Raw genomic sequence first — 10,999 nt, 5'->3', positions numbered from 1 at the left:
TTGTGGTCCAACTTGATCGACAGTAGATCGTTGAAGAGTAGCCCATTGAGCTTGCAAAGTTTGACGTGCTCTTCGTTTCTCTTGAAGCTGCATCATAATTAGGTCCAATTTTTGTTCCACCGTTGGTTCCGGTAAATCACCTTCGGCCATAAAATCTTCCATATTTTGATCGAACATCCTGCAAAATTTTAAACAACCTCACACACTTGAAATCTTGTTAGTGGGATGAGCGTAGCTCAAGATTGGGTTTACAAGGCTTGCTTCTTTTTTGTTTATATGGCTTTTTGCGATCTTTCTTCTTTTGCGGGTACGGTAATTGATGAATGTCTTCTTCAAGCAGGAAATAGACTGTGTGTGTCAGTTTGCTTGCTAGAAACTGTCTCTGTCAGAGTACATGTACGAATAGGGGCTTGCTTGAGTTGTAAAACTGGTTTGAGGTTGATTTGGAGAAGAACTCAATGTGAACACTCGCTAAGAGGGAAATTTAAATATAAAAATCTTTAAGCTTTAGTAAGCTTTTAAGCCTTAAGCTTTATTAAAGCTCAAGAAAAATTTTTGAAATCAGCAAGAACAGGAGGACTTCGACAATGACGGATTCAACGCCTGTCAGTACATACTGACACTGCTGATAATGAGATTAAGAGCTTAAGCTCTTTCTTAAGCTTTTATTAGGCTTAAAGATTAATGTTAATGAAGTTTTTCTTCTTTGTCTTCCAAAAAAAAAAAATGTATTGCAAAGGAACTTCTCAGGTGGTCCTCCATCGATAGAGAGTGGCCCTTCGCGATTCAATAGCACAGCAGGGGGTTCTTCACCGCTAGGAACAATGCTGGTATTGACAGTTCGCATCGCAAGTCTGACTATAGAGCCCGTTCGTTCCAGGAGCTTCGCCTTCGTGCAAGATGGTAAGCGATTGGAAGCCCTTGATCTCAACTTCGCTCTGATACCACTGATGCACAAATCGGATGCTGCATACGTACGTAGCGAGCACCAGAAGGTCCCCAAGAACAAAGAGCTCTACTTAAGCTCAAAAAGCAAGAAAGAAGATTTGCATAACATGAGACAAAAAGATAAATTGGATACAATCTCCCCCCATGCCTTGTGTGAGCGCTTCACAAGGCATGTATTTATAAATTTATTCATCTCAAAGCTCAAAAATAATCTACTTTTACAATAAGCATGATTTATCTTTTATGTTTGCTTTTGTCCAAATAAAGAATAAAGCGGTTGGGCGGCCCAAAAGTTGGGTTGTGTCCAAATACAATGTCCAATAATGAAATATTTAAACTGTGCGTCCATGCTCATACAAAATAATAAATATTTGTCAAGTACTTCAATAAATAAGCACGCTTAAATAAATATTAGTGCCACCATGCCTTTAATGATAAGACGTGTGTCCATCAAAAATGATAATTTCTTCTAGGTAATTTGAATATACGCTATCGCCCACCAGTGCTTCCCAACGCCACCACTGCTTGCTCTACACACCAACTAAAGCATTCACAATTGTTAGAAAATAATAAAATTAAACCGACAAAAGTGAATACCTAGCAATCTTTAACTACAAAATAAATAAATAGGTTGGAACTCTGTCCTAACCTTAATTTAATACAAGTGCACTCTAAACTCATAAACGCCCATTAATTTAAATATGTATTTTGCGGAATCACCTACCATGGAATCACCCACTTACATATTAAATTAACATGACGCCCGAGAAGGACAAGCGTCCCCATCAACTTCTCACACAAGGAATTCACCTTGTGTACGAGCCCCGGCAAATAGATATAGTTTTACGGAATCCACTGCAAAACCTCACGGAATCCACCATGGTCTCACGGAATCCATCATGGAATATGCCTCCTCTCCTAGCATCAAAAAGAAAAGCAATGCACACAATTCATGAGCTTCCTTTGGAGGCTTGTTCTAAGTATTTGGCTATAGAAGATAGCCATCGTACTGATGATATAATAGGTTTCACTTGTTATTTTACTAAATTTATGTGCCCATTGGACTACATCTTTTCAATATGGCTCCATCATTTTTATGTAGGTGTGAGGTAGGAACTATGGATATTTTCCACACAATGCTTTAATGGCCTAATCTAGTTGAGTCTTAGGCTAATGCATGGTAGGCATATATAATATATTGGAGGTGTTGTTCCCAATTTTTTAAACCAAGATACACGTATATTCTTAGCATTTGCTTTATTGCCTTATACATGCTTCTAATGAGATTTTCATTTGTGGATGGTAAAGTGAAGTAAACCTCTGTGAAAATTCCCAACTTGATGTGACTATTTCAATCAGTTAGCTAATGAGCTATTTACTTTAATCAACACAATTGCTCTACAACATGTGCAATGGCTATTTTAGTAAGAACTTTGTTATGGTGTTTGTTGTGATATCCAAACCAACCTTGGCTTCACATCAATGGGTTAAAGATATTGTAAATACTACAATGTGCATGTTTCTTTGTGAGAGTCTAGATATGGTCATGTTATATCCCAACCAAATAAGTTGATTGGTTATTACACTTGTATTGGTCTCAATTGTCCTACCTTTGTTTTGGGGCTCTTAGTCTCTTGACTTTCAATGCACTAATGTAAAGTGATGTTAATCTACTTCTAAATACATTGGAAAACTATATATCTTCCTTCAATTTTTAACACATTTTGAACTACCATGTGATTGACCAAAGTGTGTGAGCGAAAATATTTGATGTATTGTTTTGTGAGTGCTTGAGGCATGTAAAAATCCAACTTTTTCCTTGTATATAACAAAGATTATCCTTTATCATGAAATTTTTGTTATATCTAGTGTTTATGGAAGAGTACATATCATTCGTTAAGTTGAATTGTGGATCTACATAGAATTTATTAGATCTTTTGGTTGTAGTTCCGTGTTTTGTACCTGGTTTCTTGACATTGCATCTACAATTTGATTATTTGCTCCTTATCAATATTTGTGCCATTGAATATTTCAAACATCAATGTCCATAAACATGCTTGGAAAGTTGAATTGATGACTCAACTACTACCCTCAATTATTTTGGCTCTTTACATAGCCTCATGCAATGTTGTTGGACCTTGACCTTGTACTTTAATTCTGCATGAATGCATGGTCATTAAAAAAACAATTTCATGGCTTCAATCATGGAGGGATTTGCTCTAAGCAATTCATTAAGTTTTAGTGCAAATTGTGCTACTAGTTCTTTAGGCCTCTATTTCAATTCTTGTCATTCTATTGTACATAATTTTGTATTATTTTGTCAATGACCATTTCTATTTCACATGATTGTCTATTATTCCTTCCAATGATATGCACACTTCTAATGCTTGGCACACTCAAAAGTCCACTAATGATAACTTAAAAAACATTTTCGAAATGGTCAATCCAAGTGTCCTCAATGGGGAAACCTAAATGTTTAAGGCATGTCTTCACTATACATATCTCTAACTATTGTTGGTTTGATTTGTCATGAAACTCATTAAGGATTAATTCATGTGACTTACTTGAAACACCAAATTTGAAATGGCTTGTAGCATCTCTTCTAAGATGCTTTAGGTACTAAAACTTTGAATACATGAGAGGACCTATTTATGTTGGGGAAGTAGAACATGTGTGGTGATGTTGGGCGGTTCACCTTCTAGTCAGAAGCAAGACCTACGCCTTCACCAAATGTCACATGTTCAACAATAATCACCAAGGAATGGCAAACCAAGCTTTGGCCAATAACAAATACCTCCACTCAAAAGTCTATTTAACAATTGCCGTGTCCATTTTTGGCTATTTTGCCTATCCGAACAAGTTAAAAACATTTGCATATATCAAACGATATTATGTACAATGCATGATATGCCCAAATTTATAGATAGTAAAATACTTAACCTATAACATACCCAAATTTCTCTTCATCTTATATCTTTCTCTCGGCTTACTTTCTCTCTTTGCCTTGTCACTTCCCAAGAAGCTTCCTCTTAACTGGGTACTTCACAATGGTTGCAACACATGGGCAAGAGGTTCCGCATCATGCTAAAATGAAAACGTACAGCAAATGCAAAAATTGAAATCCTCTTTTTTTCCCGAAAAAGTGAAATCCTCTCTCTCCCCCCTCTATCTCTCTCTCTCTCTCTCCCCGCCCTGGTAAAGAGTGTAATTGTATTAATTACCAAAAACACAAATTACAAGTGAACTATATGATTGGGAATATAAGAGTCACAAGTGAACTATATGTCTGACAATGAGACAAGAAACCAGAGCATGCCAACAAAGCAAATCATCCCTAGGAAGAATGTCCACAACCACACAATGCTGAACTACCAATGAAGAAGCCCTCTCAGGTGGGTAATGTGACTGTGCACTCCAAAAGCAGAATCGAAAATAAACACAATTCGGACATAGTCTAGATATGCCAATAACCCCAGAAATGCAGAAAATGAAAAACAGCATTCACATATGGCTGCACAAAATCTGTCAATCATGGTTTTCCAAAAGCCCAATCTATTGGACACATGGCAGGCCCAACCGCACGACACCAAATAGCAAACAGAAGCAACCATACCATTCTTGCCAACGGGCAGGAAAGAAAACGATGATGAGAAGTCTCTTCACTAGAAATGCAAAAGAAGCAGAGCCATTGGAAATATTACGGCAGCAGGAAAACCACCCACCAACCTTCTCCAAATAAACACCACATATTTCCACCAAGTTTTGTTTTGAATGCCCAAGTGCAACTACCCTTCAGTGCCAACCAATCCCCCTCTCTCTCTCTCTCTCCACAACAATCTCTCAGCAGGACCTAAAAAAGAGTAGAAATAAGCCAAACTCATAACCAATAGAATGCTGACACGACAACACAGCTTAAATCAAGGAGTCTTCCAAAAGTATCTTACTACCCCTGCAGCCAGTTTGTAATCAAAAAGAAATGCAGGCACCAGTCCAGAAAATCCTAAACAAATAAATTCTCAGTAAACTCCAGATATTCAAAATGTTTAGGTTCACTCTGCAACCTCAGTGAAGGGATTGTCACGAATTCTACACCCATAGAGAAATGTAAATGAGATGGTATTATGCTGCCTCCTGGCCCATTGAATCTTGCATAAGTCAAAACTTTATGACAGAAGGAAACACTCATGTACCAAAAATTAAAAGCTCATCGTCAGAAATCTTGGCCATGAAAGTCTACACAGTATGTCTCCTTCCTCACTCATGTCACCATTTCTCTTGAAACTAATCTACCCAGTAAGGATGCTATTGGAAAGGCCAATCACTTGAAAACTCCTCCCAATTCTAGAGAGCCAAGCCACTGTAGTAAGAATTGCTCAGATATGGTTTGGCATGCCTTCCCTGCTGACCTGCAGCATTAACATTACAGGACAAAGCTTTACCCAGCCTCGACAAGCAGTCAAGAACTCAGTGAAAGCTTCCAACAACTGCTGCATCGCAGACTCTATTGCAAGTTTAACCCTCCTCAATTTTGCTCCGCACTAGTCCATCACCACTCACCAAATAAAGCTAATGCCTTGGTGGGGGTATACCTGTGACTGGGACTCCGCAAATTCCAATGCCACTCCAGTTTTCCATGAAATCTCATTTTCTCTCGAGACTTTTTCCTTGTTTTGTCTCTGGAATCTTAGCCTCCACATTGGGTGAGCTTTGTGATGCAGTGCTGCCATGGCTATCTCCCCCACATGCCTTGTCTGAGCTTTGTGATGCAATGCTAGCACGGCTATTTTCCCCAGATGCCTTGGCTGTGTTTTGTGATGCAGCACTGGCATAGCTATCTGCCGCAGACTCCTTGTCAGGCAAGCTTTGGGATGCTGTGTTAGGCACTTTCGTAGTGTTTTCTTGCACTTTCGGTGTACTTTCTTTTGTATCTTTTGAGACTTCCATTTCTTTTAATTTTCTCTCAATTGCTTCCAGACGCTCTTTCAATAGTTGAATATCTGTCAGCTTTACAGTTTCTTCTTTTGATGCGCCATCCCCACTTGAACCAGCTCCATCAATAGGCTTCTGATCCGTATCTTTAGATTCCTCTCCTTTTAGAGGGATTCCTTTCTCCTGTTGAAGTCAAAATAACTCACATAGATAAGACAATTAAATCTATGTTAAAATAAAGCATGCAACCTCCTACGTTAGATCAAGAGTAGTCACCTGTGCCATTCTTCTTGCCTCACGCCTTGCATACTGTGCTATCAAATAAACAGCTGCCAAGCATGGTAATGTTGGAATGAGCTGTACTTCAGCTAATTATGTGTATTCAAATGTAGATACAGAAGAAAGACAGACAGATGCGTGCCACATAAAGGTTATAAATAACTAGTAGACTTACCCAACGGAGGTAAACAAGCAATGAAACACTGCCACAAGTGAAAGTCCCACCTGAAAAGACACAGCATTTTTCTTAAGAAACAGCAAGAATTACTACTAATTACTCTAAGAACAATGAAAACCTTCATGGACCCCTGCTTTGCTGGCAAATAGGATACAAAGAGTAACCAACTACAATTTTAGGCCACATCACTTCTCAGACAATGAATCGTGTATTAAAATCGGCTGCATAAGTACATAAATACATATATGCACACACCACCACCCCGCTTGGTGATTCTCTGATCCAATTGGTTATTACCAGTAATGCTAACACAAAGTGAAACTGTACAAAAGCAGGCTGCTAATGTCACAGCTGTAAAAAAACAAGAAACTGACTAAAATATAAGTGTTTGTAGGTGGACCTGACAAGATCGAGCACCAGTCCATTGGAATTGGTGCTCATTTTGACTAGGCGCTTTTATTTTGCTTTGTCCAAATTCTTCATTCTATTGTCACTACCATTGTTCATGTTTTGTGATAATGCTTATGCTCAAACTGCAAAACGTAACATCGCCTGCCAAGATGAGATGAAATGAGAAAGGAGAAAAGATTGGCAGACCTTTACAAGTCTTGTGGAATTAAGCACATGCCATCAAGAAGCATGAATAACCGTGCTGCCATGAGAGATTCCAGTATTTTCTATAAAACATTTTGCAATATCTAACCATGGATGACTCTCTATACATAGTGCCCGCAAAAGTGCTAGCCTCAAGGCTGCCATATGCAAGTTAACATCCAACAAAGCTGCTCCCCCCATCCTTTTAGGAGTAGTAATACACTGCCACGAAATCCACAACTGGCCCAAGTGATTCCCTTTATTTTCCCACAATAGAAATTGGATAGGTTGAACCAATTCCAGAAGAGACTTCTTGGTCCAAGGAAGCAGAGGCTAGAAAAACGAAATCATACTGATCATGATGTGTTGAGCAACCTTAAGTCTCACATGAAGAGGCCAACCTTGGTACTTCCAGTACATGAACCGATCATGAATACGGGATGACATCCAATCCAACAATGCACGAGGAGCTACATCCTCGCCAATAGGATAACCCTAGTGTTTGATTATGTTTCCCTTAGGAATCACAATTCCATGCCAGCCCAAGGCCTGCAAATCATTTTCCGTGCAAGAAAGCAATGTAGATTTCTGAGTGTTAATATGAAGTCCCGATACCATCGCAAAAATATTCCATGCAACCATTGCTCAATTGACATTTGAGCGATCAGCCTTAAGAAACATGAAGGAATCATCTGCTAAAGATTGCCCCAAAAGTTTGACCCCACTGGGAAGAGTTATACCAACAATCTCACCTTGATCGACTAACTTGTCCAACAATGAAAGCATCAGATGAGTGAATAAAGCAAACAGCAAAGGGCTGAGAGGACAACCTTGCCGAAGAGAATGCTTATGCTCTCTCTCTCTCTCTCTCTCTCTCTCTCTCTCTCTCTCTCTGTGTGAAAGGGTAATTGTATTAATCACTAGAATTACAGAAACAAGCAAACTATATAACTAACTTTACAAGAGTTACAATTTGACTATATGACTAACAATGGGACTAAAGAAACCGCAGCGCCAAGAAAGCAAATCATTATTGAAAAGAATGTCTACAAGTTGAATGATGATAAACTGCCAATGAAGAAGCCCTCTCAGATGAACAATTCTGCACGCGCGTGTGTGTGAGGGGGATTTTGCAATTAACAAATAGAAATACTTACAAAGGGCCTTATGGCCAACCAAGGTGGAGTCAAAGACAGGTAGAAAAGAACACACAAAGACAAAAGGCTACAAAGAACAAAGGGCTACAATGACAAAAGGGAACCGTGGAATGGGCACAACAAAGGTGCTCAGGATGATTTCCATCCATAGACCAACCACTTCTCTGAGGGTCACACTAACAAAACCATGGAACCAACTATTAGCAGATTAGTCAGTTCATGGCTGAGTTTGTAATGTGGTACAGCAGGTTGGGCACTAGAGATATTTTAGTATTTATTGGGATTTGGCATTATTTGCAACCAGCCGACCAGTCATATTTTATGGCATTTATTTGGCCTATATATTCTCAAGCTCCCTCCTCATTCATTTATCACCTAACAGTTCTTGGGGAGAGGGAGCATGTGCCAATGCCTCCACAGCCAATGACTCACATTGCTTCTGTACTGTCTCATGTCCTGGTATATGGATTCTATTGCCCGAGCATACATTTGAGTTCTCATCTGTATTGTGTTCTCTCTTTCTTTTCTTTTGTCATGTGTTCAGCAATTTATTTCAGCACATGTTTATGCTTCCATTGCTGCATCACTTCTGACATGGTATTAGATTTCAGGATTAGTGCTCCTGCTGTGTTTTCTTGCTGACTTCAGGATTGTTAACACCCTTGCTGATCAAGCAACTGCTACTCCAACCAAGCGACCTGTTTTACCTATGTTTTCTGCTGACGTCAACATCCGTACAGCCTGCGTGTCCATTTCAGCCTGCGTTTTGGTGCCTCTACTTCTACTCCTGGCTGGGTGCTTGCATTACTAGGCCGTTTTTGCTGTTTTTGGCAGTTTTTGACTAATTTTTGAACTTTTTGCAGCAAATTTTGTCTAATTTTGGCCAAATTTTGGGTTATATTGTATGTGAACTCTTGTTTTTTTGCAGTCTATACCTTGGATCAGGGAGACTATTGAAGAAGCCTCTGGGTCTGCAAATGGAGGGATGATAAGGTGTTGCCTGGAGCAAGAAGACTGTCGAAGAAAACTCTCTAAATCTGTAGCCCAAGGATGAAGACTAGTTGCCTCGAGCAGGGAGACTATTGTCGAAGGTTGAGGAGCCTCTAAGTTTGCAAACGCAAGCCTAATGAGCTGACACCAATAGGTGGATGTGACAGCAAATGGTAAGGATGACCTAGAAGCTGAAAACACAAATGAAGACAGCCTTTGATGATGATGATGAAGCCAATTAAAGGTGTGATGCTGCCTGATGGAAGGGGACAATCGAGCTGCAAAACGCAAACTCCAACTATCTCTAATGATGACACCTATTGATGGATGAAGATGCAAGATGCAAAAAACACCTCTAGGCTGCCAAATGCAAGGTGAGGGATGATGCTTGATAGGCGGAAGATCACACCAAGCAAGTGAAAGTTGACGCCAGGTGGGTGTAGAATCCAAATGCAAGGTGTAGGAGCATAGAAGAGCTATTGCCAATGATGGAAGGGAAGTACCAACTGAGGAGGGAGGCTGCCGCCAAAACACAGCCCAAATGATGGTGAAGGCTGGCATCTGGCAATAGGAGATGGCAATGGTGGAAGGAGAGGAGAGAGAGAGAGAGAGAGAGAGATGATGGTCTCATGAAAAGGAATGAGTGAGTGAGTAACGAATGGGTGGTACCAAATATATAGGCACAAAAAAATCTCAAGTCTCTCCCACTGAAGTCTTTGGAGTGGCCTTCCGACTCTCTTGCACGGCCCTAGAAAGCCTTTTTGGGGCTGGACACGGAAACCAAAAATGGAAATGAAGAAGGGAAACTGCATTGAATGATGTGGTTTCTCAACAACCTCCTCCAAATTGATAATCATGGTGTCCCTCTAAATGTTTCTGTTATAATACAACTGCTATAGCAAATTGATTCTCAATTTTCCCTACTGAGCCCTGGCTAAAACAGGTCAAAGATTTTCTCGTCTTCATCAACAGCAATGACCCTTTAATACATACAAAAAATAGTTCTGGAGGATGCTCTCCAACAGCATCAACAGTGTCTGCGGTCTAGTACCCATCAAGCAACATCTGCTCATTCGCACTGATCTGGCTACCAGTAGCTCTGGTCATTCATGCAGTAATTCTGCTGCTCTTTCCATTCAGGGATATGGAAACTCTTTTGGTGAAAGCCTCCATCTTCAGACCCTCATTAACACAAAGGAAGAAAAATGTACCTCATAGATGATATTAAAAGCATTCTACCTCTGCTAATAGCAGCCCCCATAAAGAAACCTCTTCTAGATTGTCTTTGTGACCTTTGCAGCAGTTGAATTACAGCAGCAGCCTGGAGCTAGTGCCTTTGTATTTCACAATGATGGCCCAGGTCATTTATGGACAGGTATGGCAGCTCTAGCATATCCCATGGAGAGCAGACATGTTGTTTATTCTGCATATGACAGCATGCATAGTGATTTCAATTGCCAATCCTCAGCAGTAATCCGTGTCAAGTAAACACGTATGCCTCTGATCAGTTCTGAGCCTGTTGTACCTACTTGAACAGCAAAATATGAAGGAAAGAAAAGGTGTACATAGTAGATCTCCCTTTGTCACTGCGCGAATCTGGCCTGTATTTCAAAACTACTTCAGGACACATCTAATTGACCCTCCTCACCAGAGAACTACCCTGACCTTTCCAACAGCACCCCTGCACCCTGCCTTCATAAAGATAGTCCCTCTTGCATTCATACAAATATGAAACGGTGAATAGAAGATGGGAGTTACAACAGTGGGACCACCCCCTCAAAGCCTTCTTATGGCCTCTTTATTGCTACAACAATAGCTCCTCCTAGACATGATAGCCTGGTTTACTGGCTAATAGCCACAGCTGCAAGTAAACTCACTGGCTCTTCATGACATGGCATCCCCTTCTCCTCTCAGCCTTCAACAC

General features: G+C 40.1%; 1 protein-coding gene across 1 annotated transcript in view; it reads right to left on the bottom strand.

The window, feature by feature from the left end:
• Positions 1 to 5,139: 5,139 nt before the first annotated feature.
• The window catches only part of LOC148021886 (uncharacterized), a 60,133-nt gene continuing 54,273 nt past the window's right edge, over positions 5,140 to 10,999 (bottom strand). Inside the window, exons 2-4 of the mRNA XM_087697405.1 lie at positions 6,332 to 6,381; positions 6,154 to 6,206; positions 5,140 to 6,060 (exon numbers count right to left, since the gene is read on the bottom strand). Coding sequence (XP_087553531.1) covers positions 5,590 to 6,060; positions 6,154 to 6,206; positions 6,332 to 6,381 — 574 coding nt within the window. The 3' untranslated portion in view covers positions 5,140 to 5,589. The remainder of the gene's footprint in view (positions 6,061 to 6,153; positions 6,207 to 6,331; positions 6,382 to 10,999) is intronic.

Source organism: Lygodium microphyllum, chromosome 17, assembly GCF_053477565.2.
Source record: "Lygodium microphyllum isolate KBCC chromosome 17, Lygodium_microphyllum_v1.1.10, whole genome shotgun sequence".
Classification (NCBI taxonomy): domain Eukaryota; kingdom Viridiplantae; phylum Streptophyta; class Polypodiopsida; order Schizaeales; family Lygodiaceae; genus Lygodium; species Lygodium microphyllum.
Note: the sequence above shows the minus strand (reverse complement) of the source record. Positions and strands in the feature narration are given on the sequence as shown.